This window comes from Terrapene carolina, unplaced genomic scaffold (assembly GCF_002925995.2).
Source record: "Terrapene carolina triunguis isolate 2854851 unplaced genomic scaffold, T_m_triunguis-2.0 Scaffold33911, whole genome shotgun sequence".
In the NCBI taxonomy this organism is placed as follows: domain Eukaryota; kingdom Metazoa; phylum Chordata; order Testudines; family Emydidae; genus Terrapene; species Terrapene triunguis.
The window spans coordinates 6,220,972-6,242,628 of record NW_020698262.1 but is presented as its reverse complement, the minus strand read 5'-3'; the positions used below and the strand labels follow the sequence as shown (position 1 = coordinate 6,242,628).

The window sequence follows — 21,657 nt, the reverse complement described above, 5'->3', positions numbered from 1 at the left end:
AGTCAACAATTTTAGTGTGCAAGGAGTGTGGCAGGATCAGACCCTAGTAAGATATGCATTCAGAAACACTATTTCCCCAAAGTAAAAGTTATACCAGCTGCATAAGACCTATGATGAAATCTCAAGATAGCCACAGAAAAAGACACAAATATAATTAAAAATAGACAAGTTCGTTACTGGCTGTTGCTCTTGGTGATTACAAACTTTGGGTCTGATCTTACATCCATTAAGGTCAGATGGAAACTTTGCTATTGGACTTCATTAGTAGCAGATGGTCTTATCTTGAAAGGACTACCTTTCAGTACGGTACAAAACACATGCCTAACTGTATGCACATGAATAGTTCTAGTGAAGTCAATGGACTACTGACATGTTCAAAGTTGGGCATGCGCTTTGATATATTACTAAACTGGGGCCCAAATGAGACTATTTAGCGGATTACCTCAGCCATTTATAGTTTATTACAGTTAGTATTTGTTGTCAGGTAAGTATATATAGCTTGGGTTTTGCATCTCTCACATCTAACTTATTTCTCACACACACACACACACACACACACCCCATGAACAGCAACTCACATGCAGTAGTCAGAATTTCTTCCCCCTTACCAACTATATTAAAAAGATATTGTAGTAGCTAGGGATATGTGCACAGCCCTAATGATGCACTTTGTAGGCCCTTAATCTTAAGAGTGTTACTTCTTTATAATTTACTCTTAAAAAGTAATTTGCTTCAACAGAAAGTTTCAGTGTCTTTTACTCTTATGGGGAAATTTAAGTAACTATCTTTAATTGTTTAGATACCTAGTTAGTCTTTTGATAAAATAAATAATTAAAAACCTATTGTACATTAAGTATCACATCTGTTTGTTAGACATTTAACACCATTTTAAGGATATGAAAAATATGCACCGAATGTTTGATACCAGCTTTTGCTAGTCAATCAGAAACCCAAAACCTCATTTAAAAAAAAAAAATCATTAAAAATACATCTCACTATCAATGAAGTCATGACAATAGAATATTGTCACAGGAAGGAAGTCTTCTGTTGAAAAATGAAAACATCAAGGTAAGGCTAGAATGTTAGTTTTCCAAGTATTGTATATTGGTCTCCTGACATTCTCACTCAGAATTAATGTCTTTGATGCTAGATGACCGACTGCAGGCTTAACCGTTTTGTTAAGTGGTGCTAGTACAGTGAAAGAACGCTAATCTGCCACATTACTTGACTTATTGCATTCTGATTAGATCTGTTCTCTAATTTATTGTGTGCATCCACCAAATACATTATGATCCACAGAAGAACTTCAATGAACTAGTTTAATTGGCTGAAACAGTAAATTCAGCTATCTGTTAGACGACAGGCCATTAGTCAATCTCATTGGCTAACCCATTTGTTAAAAATGAACAGTAGGGAAAAAGTATGACCTTAAATGTAAACTATCATTTAAAATGATACAAGGGTTTACCAAAGAATAAATTAGCTTTAAAAATGGTTCTGAAATGTATCTTTTGATTAAATACAGTAGTTAAATACATTATATATATCTATAATTCTCTGTGAATGAGTCTTTGCAGTAAAAAAAAAGTCAGGGGCCTAGACAGCTTGCTGAAAGTATGCCTTTTCGCTCTTTAATTTTAAAATAGTTCCTGGCTTTTTGTGGTATGCATGTAAGTAATGGTGAAAGAGGTGCATCAGCCATACCTGGAGGGAAAGGAAAAAAAAATAATTATAGCTTAACTCATCCACCATTTTATCTTTCACATATGATTTAGATTAAAAGGTATCAATTGAGTATCCATGTTCAATCACTGTAATGCTGTAAGCAAATTAGACATGTAAACTCATGCTTTTGTGCAAATCTGACCTCATCAGCTAAGGTTATCTATAGAAGAATTCCTGTAGTTCACTAAATTTCTATTTATATGTACCCAGAATCAGATTAACCACTCAAATATCCCTTATGAAAGATATGCAAGCTAAATGGAAGACACATAGTAAAATAGTTCACCTATTAATATTGTAGCACTCACCTGCTGGTGCTAAGGATTTCAATGCTTCTAAAAGATGGGGACTGGAAAATTTGACTACACATCTGAATGGTTCTTTTTCAGTCAGAATGTCCATTTCAGGTTCACCTTTAAACATTGTTTCAAGCTGTGAACACAAAGCATTCAGGTGTCATCAGCAAGGATATGCCTTTATGTACATACTATTAAAAAAATCAAGGCAATATTAAGATTAGAACCCTGCTTTTTTGTTGGATGTGTCCTCTCTTCTCTCAACTGGGAAGAGACCTGTAACCAATTTATGGCAACATGCCCGTCAGTTTAACACAATACAAAAATGGGCAATTACTACTTAAAACTTGGCTGTCATAACTGTTGTGCTAAAGTTTGCTAAACCATAAGTCAAGCATTTCCTGGTGCTAAGTGGTGACTTCCTCAGGGCACCATCCCTTCTAACCAGATACCCAGTTGACCTTTTTTAAAATTGAAAATAGGCCAGTTAGTGTTCTTTATTTTATTTATTTTTAAGTATTAAAGGAAACTACAAAAGGTTAAAAACATTAAATTCTTAATTTAAAAGTAGGGCTGTCAAGAGATGAAAAAAATTAATTGTGATTAATCATACTGTTAAACAATATTTTTGGATGTTTTCTACATTGTTGAATATATTGATTTCAATTACAACAAAGAATACAAAGTGTACAGTCCTCACTTTATATTTATTTTCGATTACAAATATTTGCACTGTAAAACACAAAATAGCATTTTTCAATTCACCTAATACAAGTACTGTAGTGTAATCTCTATCATGAAAGCTGAACTTACAAATGTAACTTACATTTAAAAAAAATGCATTAAAAAAATAAAACAATGTAAAACTTTAGAGCCTACAAGTCCACTTAGTCCTACTTCTTGTTTAGCCAATTGCTCAGACAAACAAGTTTATATTTGCACGAGATAATGTTGCCCACTTCACCTGAAAGTGAGAACAGACATTCGCATGGCACTGTTGGTAGCCAGTGTCACAAGATAGTTACATGCCAGATGCGCTAAAGATTCATATGTCCCTTCATGCTTCGACCACCAAAGGACGTGTCCATGCTGATGACGGGATTTGCTTAATAACAATCCAAAGCAGTGTGGACCAGAGGATGTTCATTTTCATCATCTGAGTCAGATGCCATCAGCAGAAGGTTGATTTTCTTTTTTTGTGGTTTGGGTTCTGTAGTTTCCACATCGGAGTGTTGCTTTTAAGACTTCTGGAAAGCATGCTCCACACCTCATCCCTCTCAGATTTTGGAAGGCACTTTAGATTTTTAAACCTTGGGTCAAGTGTGACCCAATGTGAAATCTCACATTGGTACCTTTTTTGCATTTTGTCAAATCTGCAGTGGAAGTGTTCTTAAAACGAACAACGTGTGCTGTGTTATCTGTGACTGCTATAACGTGAAGTATATGTCAGAATGTGGATAAAACAGCAGGAGACATACTATTCTCCCCCAGAGGAGTTCAGTTACACATGTAATTAATGCATTTTTTTTTTTTAAATGAGCACTGTCAGCATAGAAGCATGTCCTCTGGAATGGTGGCCGAAGCATGAAGGGGCATATGAATGTTTAGCGTAGCTGGCATGTAAATACCTTCCAATGCCGGCTACAAAAGTGCCATGCAACACTGTAAATAAGAAGTGGGCACCATTATCTCCCGTAAATGTAAACAAACTTGTTTGTCTGAGCAATTGGCTGAACAAGAAGTAGGACTGAGTGGATTTGTAGGCTCTAAAGTTTTACATTGTTACATAACTTCACTCAAAAACAAAACAAAAATCTACATTTGTAAGTTACACTTTCACGATAAAGAGACTGCACTACAGTGCTTGTATCAGGTGAATTGAAAAATACTATTTCTTTTATCATTTTTACAGTGCAAATATTTGCAATCAAAAATATAAAGCGAGCACTGGTACACTTTGTATTCTGTGTTGTAATTAAAATCAATATTAGAAAAATACCCACAAATATTTAATAAATTTCAATTGGTGTTCTATTGTTTAACACTGCGATTAAAATCGTGATTAATTTTTTTTGAGTTAATCGCGATTCATCAACACCCTATTTAAAAGAGATTTCAATTACCATACTTGCCCTTAGACTGTGGGCTTTTGTTGTTTCATAATCAATTTCTTATTTAAAGCAAATATTCTCCCCATTTGCTGAATGAAAGACTCATGCAAACAGAAAACTGACTAGTGCGTAAAATAAACAAATTAAATTCTCTAATCTCTTTCAGTTATAATCATCTTAAGTGTTGCTTGGAACCGTAATAGGTAAACATTTTCAGCATGATTTAAGTTTAGAGTCCTTTTAACCCCTTTTGAGTTAAACACACAAATGATTAATATTCTCATTAACTAGGTTGTGGGAGAAGACATTCCAATCACAAGTTTTAGCTAAGAAAAATCTACCGCCTCTTGTGAGATTGTTAGATATGCTAGAGAATACATTAGGCAGGGACTATAAGTATCAGAAGAATAAGCTGTTCAAGGTAGACTTTTCAGACCTAATGTCCCAAAATTATTTATTCTACAGTCTCTAGTCAGGGGTTCTCAAACTTCATTTCACCACAACCTCCTTCTAACAACAAAAGTTACCACACGACTCCAGGAGGGGGGACTGAAGCCTGAGCCTGCCCAGGCCCTGCTGCCCTGGATGAGGGGGCCAAAGCCAAAGCCTGAGCTCCACCGCTCCAGGCAGGGGGACTAAGGCCCATAGGTTTCAGCCCCAAGCAGGGAGCCTGTAACCTGAGCCCCGCCACACAGGGCTGAAGCCCCTGTGCTTCGACTTTGGCCCCGGGCTCCAGCAAGTCTAACGCCAGCTCTAGCAACCCCATTAAAATGGGACCCTGACCCACTTTGGGGTCCCAACCCACAGTTTGAGAACCGCTGCTCTAGAAAATCCAATTCTGGCCCAAACTGGGACAGACCTCCCTATCCTCTGAGGCTTTCACTCCAGTTCCTCACTTCACATTTCCACTCCCACAATTTTTGGCCTCCCCCCCACCCCCATAAAGCGTTTTGGCTGCCTATGTCTTCCCTTGCTCCTTTCCTTGCCTGATATTTCCAGTCTGGATTCTTCTCTCAAACATGGTTCAAGCCAGTTCCTAACACAGTTATAGTTCGTGTTTTAAAAGAGCAGCTGCACCAACATGCTGCTTTGATTAACTTCTGACTTCAAGTCTTGGGCATACATTTTAAAAATTTGTTTACGGGGCCTATTACAATTATTTTATTTATGCCTTTCAACAACCTGTTTGCTAGTGTAAATACATTTTTAGGTGGAAGAATACCTTCTTAATGAAATCGGGGGTGCCCCCATGTGGCAAACAATTCCCCACAAAAAAACCCCGCAATTATGTCCACTGTATATGGTAAAACATTAAGGGTCATCTCTTGGAATCCCTAATGATACATTAATAGTTTTGTTATGAAGAAGGCTGCGAGTTTGTCACAGAGGTCATGGATTCTGTGACTTTCTGTGACCTCTGCAGCCATTGGTGCGGTTGGCCTAGGGGCCGCCTGAGCAGCTCAGGCAGACCCTGGGCCAGCCGCACCAGCCACTGCTGGGGCAGTCTCAGGGCACCACATCCCCTCCCCCAGCAGCAGGAGTTTGGGTGTGGGAGGGGGCTCAGGAGCGGGTGAGGGCCCTGGGTGGCGCTTACCTCAGGGAGCTCCCCGAAAATGGTGATATGTCCCTCGCTCCCAGCTCCGCATGCAGCCTCCGCCCCCTCCCCCTGCCCACCCAAGGTTTAGTCCGGGGTATATAGTACAAGTCATGGACTGGTCATGGGGCTGTGAATTTTTGTTTACTGCCTGTGACATGTCCATGACTTTTACTAAAAATACACATGACTAAACCATAGCCTTAGTTATGAACAGATATTTTTCAACGTATCTATTGAGTGTTACCTGTACTCTGTATAATCTGGACTTCTATTTCATCAGTATTAAAATCTCATTTTATTATAGTACAACATCCAAAATACTTTGGTCCCAAGAGTATGATCAAATTAAAGTTACTATTACTCAATTAGTATGGATTGTGCAAGACTGAGATATGATCCAAAATTTTAAATGTAGCTTCTTTGGGCACTAGATCCCACGAATGCAGCAAGAGCTCTGCATTAGAAATCTATAATTGTAACTAGTTTATAAAAAAAAAAAATCTAGTAACGTTTTGTGCAAAAAGTTGGAAGAAAAACCTGAGAATTTTTTTTACAAACTGTGCTTTAACACATCTACTGATTAGTCATTTTAACCAAATTAGAAGGATTAAATGTGTTTATCACCTTATATTGTGCAAATTCTATTTTTGGTTGGAGACCCTCACCAAAGATCTCCTGATTCACACTCTGGATTCTCTCTTTTTCCCTTTTATTTTCTTGAATTATCCTCGGATCCACTGGAGGAGGGGAAAAAAACAACACCACACCCTGTTAACTCTCATATGGCATTGTTTAGCTATTATGTACACATACCATTTCTTTGGGAATTATTTTTAGATGTGACATACCCAGAATAAAATACCAATTTTAGAGAATGCACAAAATGATCATCTGGCAGATAGCTAGTGAAATATGAAGATTCACAACTTAAAACTAACTCCAAACTAATAAAACAGCCTGACCAAAAAGGGAAAAAAGTTTAGCATTATGTACTTTGTGGGTGGGGGAGTAAATGCTTGCATGCCACACACTCACAATGTGCCTAACTCTAAGCAAATGCTATAAGCAACTTAAGTTTGGGAGCATCAATCCATCCAGGCTTTTAGAAGTTTGACATTTAAAAAATAATTTGTCTATTAAGATTCCTTTCTGGGAATTACCTAGATTTCATTAGCTGTTTTTCAAACAGCCAAAAGAGTGCTAGGTAAGTCATAAGTAAGTGAAGATATTATTTCCTGACCTAAAAAACAAGCTTAGGAAAAACAATTTATTTCTTGACAAAAAAAAGTTATAATTCGACAGAAGTTCTCATTATGCAAAGGTAACAGCTTCAGAACTGCATGTTGGATTTCTTAGTTAAGGCAACCCTGCAGAAGCTAGCCAGAAATCAAACAAGCATTTTTATCTCAAAGGGAAGAAACTTTACAGCAGCTGTATAAAAAGTCTACCTTGAATGTTTTGTCCTCATGGATCCTACTTATCATGAACACGCACCTCATATGTGCAAGACCAAATTCTTTTGACCAGCAGCATTCACTGGGACTGTGCCTGTGCTCTACATGTCCTTCCACACAAGGACAATTAGGGCAGCGTGGCCCCAATCACTTGCTAATTTGTCTTCAGAATCAATCTGTGCTGAGAATGAGTAGGAATGGAGGGCAGGTCATAGGAGCCAGGTGGATGAAACATTTCAAAGAAAACAGTTACTGTAAGATAGTGGAGTCTATCTGACCAGCCAAGCTAGTATAAGAATCAGAACCATGACATGAGCATCCAAATAATGTTCAGTGATTTAGTAAACAGAACTCAGCCAGCCTGGGAAAGGGTGGAGGTGTAGTCTGGCAAGCAGCAATCACTGCAGTGTATGTACTATACTATGAATGTAATAAAATGTAGTAAAATAATTACTTGGCACTTTATAACAAGAAATATTTAAAAGACCTAAGAACGCAAACCTGAAAAGTAATGATATTTCAGAACAAAGCTTATTTTAAGCCATATATTTAAAAAAAAATAATAAGCATATACCCTTTTCTGGAGCAACATTTCTTTCTTGTAGAGGTCTTGGGTGATATGTTTGGAAAGTCTAAAAACAAAATACAAAAAAGTGTGGGAGGAGGAACAACAAGGTCTTTAGAATCAGTTTATTTCCAGTTCTAGGAGCTCTCGCTAGAAATAGTTTCCAGATTTCCTTAAAAAACCTTCTGAAACAGAGTGCTCTCCTTGCTTTTACTAATTATGGAAGTTAAGAATCCGAAATCCTAGTTTGGGAAAGTGACGTGTTTTCTGAGTATAGTCAGAAAACATTTCTCTATTTGGAAGTGTTCTTTAGACAAGCAGAGTAAATACCTATTCTAATAGTTGCCAAGTCAGTACAGGCGAGTCTCATCTTACGCGCATTTAACATGCGCGAATTCAGCTTTGCGCAGTGGGCAAAAAACAAAAACAAAACAAAAAAAGAGAAAAATAACAATTTAAATACTGTACCTGTAGTGCGGGCGATTCCGCCCGTCATTACACTCAATGGAATTTTGACTATACGCGATTTTTGCTTTACGCGCTAGCAGCGGAACGTAACCCCAGTGTAAGATGAGACTCGCCTGTACTTTATTAAGATCAATGAAGCAGTAATAATACAAAACCTTAAGATTAAGTCATTTTATCCAACTCTATGTCGTAGTTTAATTGGTAATTCAGGAATGCCTCTAAAAAGCGGTAGGTGGGAAACTAGGTTTTAGATCACCATTTTATGTTACCTTACTGAAAGGCTGTCCACCTCAGTAGTTCAGTATTACTGTAACATGATGAATTCTTGGAAGAGGTTTTCCCCACCTGCTAGGAAGTTTAGAGCCAGGCCTGAAACAAAAAAACCAAGACTTATCTTAGAATAAACCTGAAAAGTGACTCACCTGGCTATACCTCTTGAACACAATATCTTTAAGGGAGTCTATACAACGGCTTCGGAGCTCCATTTCATGGATGTCATGGTAATTGGAAGCATGAACCAGTGCCTTTAAATAAAAATTGAAATTATTTTTATCATTACTTCTTAAGTCACCATTATATTTACAATAAAATGTAACACATTCCTGGCTAATGCAACATTTTTATTCAGCTATTAAGTTGTAGGTTCAGTCACTATCACCCAAGAGGATTCTCATATCTGAAAAATGCAAAGTTAAACAGGCTGCCATATCTTTGCAGTAATGCAGAGAATTTACAGTTGAAGAAAAGACCCCAACCACCAAAAATAAAAAAATGGAAGTATAGTCTAAGCTCTGCATTATTTTGTGCATACTTAGGGATAACTTGATTCATTGCACGGTAAGATATGAATTTACTAATTCAGAACTGGAAGGGACTTCATGGGTTGAGTCCAGTCCCTTGTTATCACAGACAACCCAGTCACATAATCTTGTTTATAAACTTATCAAGCTCCATCTTAAAACTAGGTAGGTTATTTACTCACCCCGCTGCACCCTTGTGTTGGAAGGCTGATCCAAAACCACACTATTCTGATGGCTAGAAGCCTTTAGCCTAAATAGTTCTTCTCCCTCCCTGGTGTTTACTCCATGATATATTTATAGAGCATGATCATATCCCCCCATAGCCTTCATTTTCTTAAGGTAAACAAGTCAAACTCTTTTAACCTCCTCTCATAAGACAGATTCTCCATTCCCCTGATCATTTTAGTAGTCTCTGTCTGAACCTGTTCCAGTTTGTATTAGTCCAGGGGTGGGCAAAGTACGGCCTGCAGACCGAATCTGGCCCGCCAGCTGTTTTAATCCGGTCCCCGAGCTCCCACTGGGGAGTGGGGTCTGCCCCATTCCGGTGCTCCAGCCAGGCAGCAGGTTCGGGGGCCTCTCCGCACAGCTCCCGGAAGCAGCGGCATGTTCCCCCTCTGGCTCCTAGGCTTAGGGGCAGCCAGGGGGCTCCGCACACTGCGCCACAGCTCCCATTGGCCGGGAACTGTGGCCAATGGGAGCTGCAGGGGCAGCGCCTGCGGACAGGGCAGCGCGCAGCAGAGCCACCTGGCCATGCCTCAGTGTAGGAGCCGGGGGCGGGGGGGAGAAGAGAACATGTCACTGCTTCCAGGAGCCTCTTGAGGCAAGGGCCGCCTGGAGCCTGCACCCCTGAGCCAGGCCCCGGCGCTGCAACCCCCTGCCCTAGCCCTGATCCCCCACCTGCCCTCCAAACCCCTCAGTCCCATCCTGGAGCACCCTCCTACACCCCAAACCCCTCATCCCCAGCCCCACCCCAGAGCCGCACCCCCAGTCAGAGCCCTCACCCCCTCCCACACCCCAACCCCAATTTTGTGAGCATTCATGGCCCGCCATACAATTTCTATACCCAGATGTGGCCCTCGGGCCAAAAAGTTTGCCCATTCTTTCTTGAACATGGGTGACCAGAACTGTACATAGTATTTCAAAGGAGGTTTTACCCGTGCTGTATACAATGGCATTAGTACTTCCCTATCACTCCTGGAAATACCCGGTCTGATTCATTCTAGAATGAATTACAGGACAGTCAGCTTGTAATCGACTAATACACCCAGGTCTTTCTCCTGGATTATTAGAAGTTAAAGGTTATGTTATTGGAAAGGTAAATTTCCAAGAATTTGAACTAAGATCTCAGAGATCTGCCCCATCATCTTAATGTCAATAATTTGGACACTCAGCATACTCATTCTTTGAGCCAGTACATCCTGTTCTCATACTGCAAGGCTTCAGAAGCTTAGTAGTCACCCTAAGAACATACAAAACTGTACTTGCAATTTGCTTTTATATTTCGAATACAGTAGAACCTGAGAGTTACTATCACTAGAGTTATGAATTGACCAGTCAACCACATACCCCATTTGGAACTGGAAGTATGCAATCAGGTAGCAGCAGAGACGACAAAAAAGCAAATACAGTACAGTAAACTAAACTACTAAAGAAATATAAGGAAGCAGCATTTTTCTTCTGCATAGTAAAGTTTCAAAGCCGTATTAAGTCAACGTTCAGTTGTAAACTTTTGAAAAAACTACCATAACGTTTTGTTCAGAGTTACAAACACCTTGGGAATGGAGATTGATTGTAACTCTGACGTTCTACTGTACCTAGAACATCCACTGCCAGTCTCCAAGAAGGTCACAAAGGTAATAGAGACAAGCACCAATAATAAGTGGTTTTAATAGGCAGTCATAGGACATGACCCCTATTTTTGTCAGTAACTATCACTTCTACTCTAAGCCAGCTTTTAAGACCCATCATGTGGCCACTTGTAGCAATTCAGTTTAAAGATATGAAGTAAAGATACCTTGCAAGTTAACAGGTCCTCAGCACAAGCACATCCGGTTCAGAGATTTAAAATTATAGTCTAGTAAAAGCACAAACTCACTTTATTATATAAAATTTCTATAAAGAGAAAAATCTTAAAGGCAGTTATTCTAAGTGGTTTGTATTTAAGGAGTTTTGGTATGGACTTTAAAGTGGTATATGAGGGGGCACCAATACTGAGACAGTATCTCTGAATGCACGTATGCACTTGTGCCTCTGAACGCCCCTAGTGAACTCCATTTAGAGATCTAATCTAAAGATTGTGTTATGTTTCCAGACCAAACAACTACATTCCAGATTTTCCAGTACGATGTTTCAACAACCCTCTTTTGATAACTAGAAACAACATGATGGAGATCTAGAACAGTCAAGTTTGCGCTATACCTGACAAAGCAGAGGTATGCTGCTCCTAAGACTGGAAATGAAGACATAGGGAGTTTGCGAGTGATACACGACATAAGTAGCTTTGTACTGGTTTGGTTTTGTATACTGTGTTCCCCAAGCAATTCGAATCCATATTGCATTATCCTCATATTCTCTGAAGTTGATAGTCACCTGATTAGAAAAATCAAAAGCTACAATTTAGTTAGGCACTCAAATCAGGAGACACCAAAACTAAGGTTGTGTGGGTTAACTGTTCCCCTGTGTTTATGCATTACAGTTAGGTACTATATGTGAACATGTGATATGCCACTTCTGATGAAAGAGACATATCCCATTGACTTCCACAGCATTCTTTCACCAGATAGAATTTAGCCTGTAGCGTTTAGAAAATATCTTTACATTAGAAGGCTTTTTTTTTTTTTTTTTTTTTAAATAAATGCAAGCATCCTTATTGGAAGCAAAGGTAGATAGCAGCAATACCTTTGTATTGTATGTGGAGCACTAGTGACAGTAACCCAAGTGCTTCCATTCTAATGAGTCTATTTCACTACCCATTTTACAGGTGTGAGGTTACATTACAGTAGTAGTTTTTCAGCCTTAGGACTGAATATATTTCAAAGAGGTCAAGGTCCACAGTCAATGCTTTGGGGTAGTTTCTCTGCCCTGTTCCATTTCCTTTTACCATTCAGGTTGCTGTTCAACTGGTTATTGGTTTTCAGCTTCACCCACCCATACCAAGTTACCCTTAGTGGCTGTGTAGGTAAGGGAAGCCACCCTTTGCTAGGTGCTCTCGTAGGTTCAGGCAGAGCCAGTCAAGCTCCTATACTGCTTCTAATGGGGGGAGGGAAGGAGGCAATTGGCCAGTCAGTCATTTTTTTCTCCCTCCCTTGCAATGCAGGCAAACTGCTCAGCAGTTGCATCAGGAAAGAAAACAGCTGCTCACAAAGCTCCCAAGTCTGCTAAGGAAGCAGCGTCCCCCTCCAATAGTGACAAGTGTTTCATATACTGATGAAAGGAACACATTAAACTGATAATTAGATCAAACACAATTTTCATACACATTCACTCTTGATAGCCATGAGTAGCTCCCTAGGTCACATGTTGGACACTACTTCATATAGTATGTGACCCAAGAACACCACTGTCTACTAGACAATGTAAAATTTTGCCAAAATATAACAGCATCAGGGCCAAAACACAGAAAATATGCCCAGTAGAGATAATAAATTGAAGCATAAGCTAGAGACCATGTGCAAGAGCAATTTACTATTTCTGACTCCATTTTTACTACTGGTTGCTAACTTCAGAATCGTGTATACACCCTCCCACTTCCACCCTCTGTTTTCTGCTTATTGATAAAAAATTACACGGCTACTTCAAATTCCACTCAGTTTGTTTGGTGAGATATGTTTATTTATCTATTATTAGTTAACAGAGTTGTTTTATTGATTGACAGATCAGAACAATATCAATTATATCTAGGCCACATGAACACCCTAGCTTTAAAGTCTCAGATGTATTTGTCCTGAAACACTGCACTCTTCTGGCCTATATGAGCAACATTCCATTTTTGTATCTAGCAATGCTTTTTGAAGTCTGATTCAGCTATATTTATCAAGTTTGTGTATTTTCTGAAGTACAGACTCAAACTTTTTTTCCATTATTTGCCAGTAGATAAGAGTGTTACTTAGTACTGAAAACATACAAAATTGGAAATACAATTGTATTTCTCTGGAGCCTGAAACAGGTAACGCTACATTTTAAGACAGAACTCTGCCACTTTTCACTTCCCTCAACCAGAAAAAAGCAAGTCTGAAGGTAAACACTACTACTGGGGCTATATATATAAGTTTCTCCTTGGTATTTCAAATACAATCCCCCACAACTCCAGCAATTTACAGATTTACTTCAAGTTTTGGTTAAAAAGCAGGGACAAATCAAGAATTATCTTCCTAAAGACGATATAATAACCACCCTTTATATTGCAGAGTTGCAACTCATTTAGAATGGTTTTATTCTTACATTTTTCAGAGCTGACCGAAGACTTCTCTTAAATTTGTATTTGAAATCTGCCAAGTTAAAAGAGTCAGTTTCTTCACCTGTTATACAAGAAAAGATACCACTTATTGTAAACACAAAATTATGACTGTTAGACACAATTTGATCTGTTACAGCAAAATGGTATTACAGTGATGTAGCATCAACCCAAGAATTTAAACATTTATTGTAACCATTAAATAGATCAAATAGTGTCAGTTTCTCTCTCCGGGGAGTTTTGGCACTTGTTTTTTAGGACGTGAGCACTGACATACTACACACACACGTGCATACATGTCTCTTCCCTTATACTGTCTCACCTTAACAGATAGACTAATTTATTAACAACATAAATACATCTACTTAATATAACGTATTGGATTTTCCTAACATAAATCAGTATTTTCATGCACCTGAATGGTCCAAAATTGAGGGCATAGGAGGAACCTGTGCAAACCGAATAATGGCATTTATAAAACTGAGCAATTTTCCTGGGTTTGGGTAGGGGTGGGGTATGTAAAAACCAAAAATGAAGGACCTTTCCTACAAGTGAGAATCCTGTAGAGGTGGTATCTTTAGAGAAAGAGGTTTACCTACCCACTGCTTTGGTCATTTGGTAAACAGTCCAAACTTTCTTGTTCCGATAGGTGTAGTTGTCTGGGGAGATAAAAGTTGTCCAATGATGCAGTCAACATGGAACATAACTGTTTTGAGTAAACTACTGACATACGTTATTTGTAATCAGATCATTTTCAAACAATTGTCCTCATATTCAGAAAAAGTCCTAGTGATCAAGACTGTCCTAAGCTGAAGGTAGCTTCTAGTCTACAAGTAAAATAGGCATCTTTATACAAGAGACGTTAAAATTTGTTGTATTTTGGTTAATTAAATAATGAGGTAACCTCCTCCCCAGGGCCGGCTCCAGGCACCAGCCTGGCAAGCAGGTGCTTGGGGTGGCCACTCCGGAGAGGGGCGGCAGGTCCAGCGATTCGGCGGACGGTCCCTCACTCCCGCTGGGAGCGAAGGACCTTCCGCCGAGTTGCCGCGGCGGGGGGCGTTTTTTTTTTTTTTTTTTTTTTGGCTGATTGGGGCAGCCAAAACCCTGGAGCCGGCCCTGCTCCTCCCAATTCACTCTTTAAAATGGATTACATGTAAGTTACCAAAATTCTTTCTTAACTTGAATTAAGTTGTTTAGGGCAATTAGAGAAAAAAGAAAGACTTACAAGAGTTTGCCAACTTGTAAGTACAAAGAGTTATCAACGTACAGGAAACAGCTAGAGCAACATGCAACAAAAAAATTTGGAATCACTTATACTTCAGTTTTCACACAAACAAAAGTTTATATCTATATATCTATATCTATGTTGAATTTAGAGATCCACCTTGATTATTAGAAGCTGATGTGCCATACGCTGCTGTCTGAATTAAACTAACATTCATATTACTCCTGGGGGAATTCTGTGCCAAAAAATTAAAATTTTTGCAAAATTCTGCAAATTTTGTCAAAACACCACAATATAATCACTCCAGTTTCAATTATTTTGGAAATTTATTTCAAAATACCTGTCAACAAGGATGTGAACAATACAGACAACAGCAAAAAAGATTCCCCCAGGAGTAGAGAGTTAAAGAAACCCCTACAACAACAGTTGGGGGATGCTGGAGGGGGCTGTGTGAGGCCCCCAGAGCCCATTCCCCCTGGACTCCCATCCCCCCAGAGCTAAGCCACAAGGCACCCCCCAGCCCAGACACCCCAAACCCAGAGCTGAGCCATGGGGCACCTTCCGGCCCCCAGACACCCCGAACCCAGCTATGGGGTGGCCCCCCGGTTCCCGAGCCCAGCCACAGGGCGGCCCCCAGCCCAGACACCAGCCCCTGAGCCCAGCTGCAGGGCAGCCCACAGCCTCCATCTCCAAGCCCAGCCACAGGGTGGCCTCCAGACACCAGCCCCCCTCACCCTCCCCAGAGGCCAGGCGCGGGGCCGCCCCCCTCCCAGAGCCCAGCCATGGGGCACAGCCAAGCCCAGACACCAGCACCCCCATAGCCTTTACACCGCCTAACTTTTTCACTATCCCTCCAGGGGAGATGTTGTGGTGAAGCCCTGCCCTTCCTCACCCTTTGCCAGAGCTGGCTGGGTCTCCCAGGCCCGCTCCCAACCCGGGAGAATGAGGCTCAAAGAGCATGCAGCCTTAAGCCATGCCAGGCTAGGCACTACACTCCTTGCAAGCTAGGCTCTGCAGAGTCCAGCATCCCCTAGTGGCGACCATAAATTCTGCAGGGAAAACGGGGAATTCTGCAAAATTCTGCATTCTGCAGTGGCACAGAATTCCCCCAGAAGTACCATATGTTCAAGACAATATTGTTTTTAGTGTGCTGATCATACTGGAGACAAAATTTTTCTCCCTAAATTTGTAATAAAGTCTTGGATTTGATCTATAATCTCAGTGTTATACAGGATTAGTCATCTCTAGTCAGTTAACATATGGGCAAACATTTATGATTTGTTGATTCCCTAGAATTTTATATAAAATGGACAAAATAGATTAATGACTGCCTTTTGGAGCAGTCCTGCAACCCAGAAGGGGAAAAGCAATTCTTGACTTAATTGCTAAATGGAACACAGGATCTTGAACAAGAGGTGAATTGTGAACCACTCAGTAATAGCAACCATGTTATAATTATATTTAACATCTTTGGGGAGGGGCTGAGGGTAAAGGAGGAATACCAAAGAAGCCCACCACAGTAGCATTTAACTTCAGAAACGGGAGCTACACAAAAATGAGGAAACTAAATAGGAAATAAAAAGGAATAGTCATAAGAATGAAATGCCTGCAAGCTGCATGGGAACTATTTAAAAGCACCGTAACAGAGGTTCAAACTAAATGCATACCCCAAATAAAAAAAACAAAACCCCACCCCACACAGTAAGAAAACCAAAAAATGTCACCATGACTAAAAGTAAAAGAGGCAGTTAGAGGCAAAATGGAAAATTAAAAATTGGAGGTCAAATCCTACTGAGGAAAATAGAAAGGAGCAAAAACTCTAGTATAAAAAGTATAAATAGGCAGGCCAAAAAAAAAAAAAAAAAAAAAGAATTTGAAGAGCAGTTAGCTAAACACACAAACTAACAGCAAAAAATTTTTTTTAAGTACATCAGAAGCAGGAATCCCGCTAAACAACCAGGAGGGCCACTGGATGACTGAGGTGCTAAAGGAGCACTCAAAGAAGCACCATTGAGGAGAAGCTAAATGAATCCTTTGCATTGGCCTCCACTGCAGAGGAAGTGAGAGAGATTCCCATACCTGAGCCATTCTTTTTAGAGGACAAATCTGATTGATAGCTCAGTCTGAGATAGTCCGTAGAGGAGGTTTGGGAACAAGTTGATAAATTAAATAGTAATAAGTCACCGGGACCAGATGGCATTCACCCAAGAGTTCTGAAAGAACTCAAACATGAACTTGCAGAACTACTAACTGTAATCGATCACTTAAATCACCCTGTGTACCAGATGACTGGTGGATAGCTAATGTAATGCCAATTTTTAAAACAGGACCCAGATGCGATCCTGGTAATTACAGGCCTAACTTCAATATCGGGAAAAGTGTTTGAAACTAGAGTAAAGAACAGAATTATCAGACACGCAGATCAACATGATATGTTGGGGAAGTTAACATTGCTTTTGTAAAGGGGAATCATGCCACACCAATATATTACAATTCTTTGAGGGTGCCAACAAGCATATGGACAAAGTGATCCAGTTGATGTTGTATGCTCGGACTTTCAGAAAGCTTCGACAAGTCTTCACCAAAGGCTCTTAAGCACAGTGTCATGGAATAAGAGGAACGGTCCTCTCATGGATCAGTAACTGGTTAAAAGGCAAAAAGAAAGGGTAGGAATAAATGGTCAGTTTCCTCAGTGGAGAGAGATAACAGGATCCCGCAGGGATCTGTACTAGGAATAGTGCTGTTCAACATATTCAGATATGATGCAGAAAAAGGGGTAAACAGCAAGGTGGGTTTTTTTATTATGTAAGATATTTTGTATCTTTTTTTGTAATTATGTAAGATAGTTAAGTCTGAAGCAGACTGTAAAGAATTACAAAGGGATCTCACAAAACTGGATGACTGGGCAACAAAATAGCAGATGAAATTCAGTATTGATAAGTGCAAAGTAACGCACATTGGAAAACATAATCCCACACCATGCAGTCTAAATGATGGGCTCTAAATTAGCTGTTACCACTCAAGAAGACAGACCTTGGAGTCACCATGGACAGTTATCTGAAAACATCAGCTAAATGTGCACCACACTCAAAAAAAGCTAACAATGTTAGGAACCGTTAGGAAAGGGATAGAAAAAAAAATCATAATGCCACTACATAAATCCATGATACACCCACACCTTGAATACTGCATGCAGGTCAGGTCACTCCATCTCAAAAAAGATATTAGAATTGGAAAAGGTACAGAGAAGGGCAACAAAAATGATTACGGGTATGGAATAACTTCTGTACAAGGAAAGATTAAAAACAGAAACTGTTCAGCTCAGAAAAAGAGATGACTAAGGATAGGATAGATAATATGACAGATGTTTATAAAATCATGAACAGAGTGGAGAAAGTGAACACAGATGTGTCATTTATCACTTCACATATCACAATAACCAGGTGTCACCTAATGAAATTAATAGGCAGCAGTTTTAAAACAAACATAAGGAAGTACTTCACACAACGCACAGTCAACCTGTGGAACTCATTGCCTGGGGATGTTGGAAAGGCCAAAAAATGTAACTGGGTTCAAAAAAGAATTAGATAAGTTCATGAAGGATTGGTCCATCAGTGGCTATCAGCCAAGAATGTCTGGGATGCAACCCCATGATCTGGGTGTCCCCTAAACCTCTGACTGCCAGAAGCTAGGACTGGACAACAAAGGATGAATCACCTTCTAAGTTGCCTGTTCTGTTCATTTCCTCTGAACCATCTGGCACGGGCCACTGTCAGAAGACAGGATCCTGGGCTAGATGGACTATTGGGCATACTGGGTCAGACCATTCTTTAACACACCAATATCTCAGAAGGGCAATTCTCTGAATTATAAGTTATTTGATAATGTCAGATAAAATATAAAGAAAAGGTATTTTTAACTTACAAATCATGTCTAGAATGGCTGCTTGCTTGATACTTGCAGAGTTTTCCTGCAAGAAAATATTTAGAGTGCATGGTGAACCGTAGAGCCAGAATTCATTATAGCACTTCATTAAAATTGCAGCTTAAATAAACACTGTCTGGAATTTTAGCCCCAGAATGTAGATACTGTTAAAATTACTTAGATTGCATTAATGGCTTCAGAATGCTAGGCAGTTTCTAAACACTGGAAGACAAACTCCCTGTCACAAAGAGCATACAGTCAAAAAAAGATTTTGCCAACCCAGTATTAGTCATAGTTTTTTTAAAAAATTGAAAACATTTTATTGGACTTATGCACTCCCTCTGCAGAGGCTGCAATTTAAACATTGCTATTCTGAACTAGTACACAAGACCCAGTAAGTGAAATTAACTAAACTTTATTATAAACAGAAGAGAAAATGACTAGCATTTCATTATCCAAACCAAGTAAAAGGTGAACTATCATTTTCCTCCCATCAATTTTATTTAGTTTTTAAAAATTCATGCCATCTGAAGAATCTCAGATACTCTTAGGAACAGAGTAAAGAAGTTTCTACAAAACACCCTCGCTATTTTAAACCTGGCATTTGTTATCCCACTAAAAGTAGTTTAACAATACTATTTATGGCGTTCAGCAAGTCTTTTTGGCTTGCACCCGAAGCTTGCATATTAATACTATAGATAAGAGATCTGTGGAATCATGAGATTCCAATGCCTTTAAAACTGTGTAACAAACAGTAGAATTTAAGGGCAGATATGATAACTGAGACTCCACAGAAGCCAGCCCAGGGGTCTGCCCATGCAAATGCAATTGTAGGATCAGGCCCCAACTGTGGAACATTATCACAAGCAGTGTTATATGAAGAAATTTTGTTTTACACCAAGTAAAGTGAAAACAAATCTTGCAGAGGAAATTATTCCATCTAATGTGCTTGTTTGTCAAAACAGAAACCACAAACCTCAGAAATAACACTACAGAATTCCAGAAGAATAAAAAACTATAGGCATTCTACTCCTTAAGAGAGACAGCATTTTAGGAGTAACATGTCTTAGCCTTCTAGATGTCCAGATAGAATATGTTTAACATTCATATTCACAAATACAGATATCAGAGGGGTAGCCATGTTAGTCTGAATCTGTAAAAAGCAACAGAGCGTCCTGTGGCACCTTTAAGACTAACAGAAGTATTGGGAGCAATACTTCTGTTAGTCTTAAAGGTGCCACAGGACGCTCTGTTGCTTTTTACAAATACAGATGAACTTCAGAACAGCTCCAAAACTACTGAATGGCTGGAATCTACCCAGTGCCAATACATAAATCTTTGAGTAATTGTTAACAATAACAGGCTCTAATCTATGATTCAATTAAAGAGCAAGGAAGAATTGAGTCCAACTGTGCCTTCCTATGGGTCAGTTGTGCACCCACTGAAATTAGTTAGGCCAACTCAGTATTCATGCACTATATTTCTCAGATTGGAAACTATTAACCTGTGGGATTAAGGAAAATAAAGTTAATTTGAGAATGAGAATATTTTCCTTCTTAAATGTGTGTCACACATTACAAAGACACCAATACATGCTTCTAGTATACCATCCTGCCATTATGCAAGTAGAATGAGAATGTTTCAAACAGACAGACAGACCATTCACAATGGATGTTATCACCTCACAAAGCTCCACCACTGCTTGGGAAATTCTTTCCTTTAGCTGATGCACGTTAATGGTTTGCAGCTGCGTCTTGGAGAGAAATTCCCACATCGTTAGCATTTCCATGATTTGACAGCGTGGGATTTTCAGCACAGTCCTTCTGATATACTCAGCAACTGTCTCATCCATTGTGAAGCCACTTTAAAAAGCAATATTAAAGAGTTATAAGCCAATGGCGAGGGAAGGTGGGGTGTGCATCACTCCGACTGGTCTGTGCTGTATACTCCCGCTGAAGCTCTGGTACTGGCCACTCTTGGAGACATATCATTGCTCTGATTGGCAGTTCTAATGTACACACTGCAAAGAATCAGCGTATTCCCGAGGCTTAGGACATCTGCTCCTTTGAGGGAGTATCACATCAGCAATGCTTCTATATCCTAGGACATTTCCCAAAATCTGGGAATTTTTGAGTAAAATGTTTTGAATGAAAATTCCCAATTTCCCAAGTTGAAACATTTTACTCACACATTCCCAGGTTTTGGGAAATGTCCCAGGATATAGAAGCACTATAGAAAACTTTATCTGGGCATTTTTCACCAGATTTGGGAAATTTTTAGCGCTAGGTTGGGAAAAGTTGGTGCACATCAGCTACACCGTAACGCTACCCTGACAGACAGAAAATGCCCCGGTTCTAGCCTCGGGGAGTCACCGCCCATGCTGCTCTGAGACTGGCCAAAGGACGCCTCCGAGTTCCCGCAGCAAATTCCTCCAAGCCGCTGCTCCGCTTTACGAGACAGGCCAGCGCTGCAACCAGAGCAGGGCCGCTCCAGGCGGGACATAGCGCAGGGCTCTCCTCGCCGTCCACAGCCTAAGATCCGTCCCCTGTGTGTGTGTCACGGACAGGCTGCGGGGTGTCTGTCAGCGGAGGGAGGGAGGGAGACGCCCAAGGTTTGGGGGAGCCGGGCCCCCGAAGACGCTCTCTCCACACGGGGGAACGTGACTCCCACGGCAGAGCCGTAGTGGGAAGGCCCCGTGAATACCCGCTGGGGCCCCTTCAAGCTACGCGGGTGGGGAGGTGCTGCAGCCCAGGGCTACGGGGAAGCCCCTCCCGCGGGAAATGGGGGTCAGTTCCAGGCAAGGCACGGAAAGGGGAACCCCCGCCCCTGACGCCCCAAGACCATCTCCTCAGGGCCCGGGCACCACCCCGCTTACCTGTCAAGGGCACCGCGACGGCGACGGCCACTCGCGGACATATCGACAGAGCCGCGCTTTTCGGGCTCACCAAACTGCCCGCTCTTTCCCGCCAGCCACGCCCACACCTTCGAAGCACCCAATCATCCAGCTTCCTACATTTGAATGGTCCAATCACAAGCGCT

The 21,657-nt window shown here is 40.4% G+C and overlaps 1 protein-coding gene across 1 annotated transcript; it reads right to left on the bottom strand.

Moving 5' to 3' along the window:
- Positions 1-159: 159 nt before the first annotated feature.
- On the bottom strand, positions 160-21,589 carry LOC112106840 (centromere protein N). Its single transcript, XM_024200299.2, has 11 exons — positions 21,494-21,589; positions 20,300-20,480; positions 18,619-18,664; positions 14,069-14,128; positions 13,457-13,533; positions 11,435-11,605; positions 8,639-8,740; positions 7,758-7,815; positions 6,354-6,466; positions 2,034-2,157; positions 160-1,704 (listed from the first exon to the last, which is right to left on the bottom strand). Exons 1-11 carry the CDS (start codon positions 21,532-21,534, stop codon positions 1,589-1,591), a joined length of 1,089 nt encoding a protein of 362 aa, XP_024056067.2. The 5' UTR covers positions 21,535-21,589; the 3' UTR covers positions 160-1,588.
- Between the last annotated feature and the right edge of the window lie 68 nt (positions 21,590-21,657).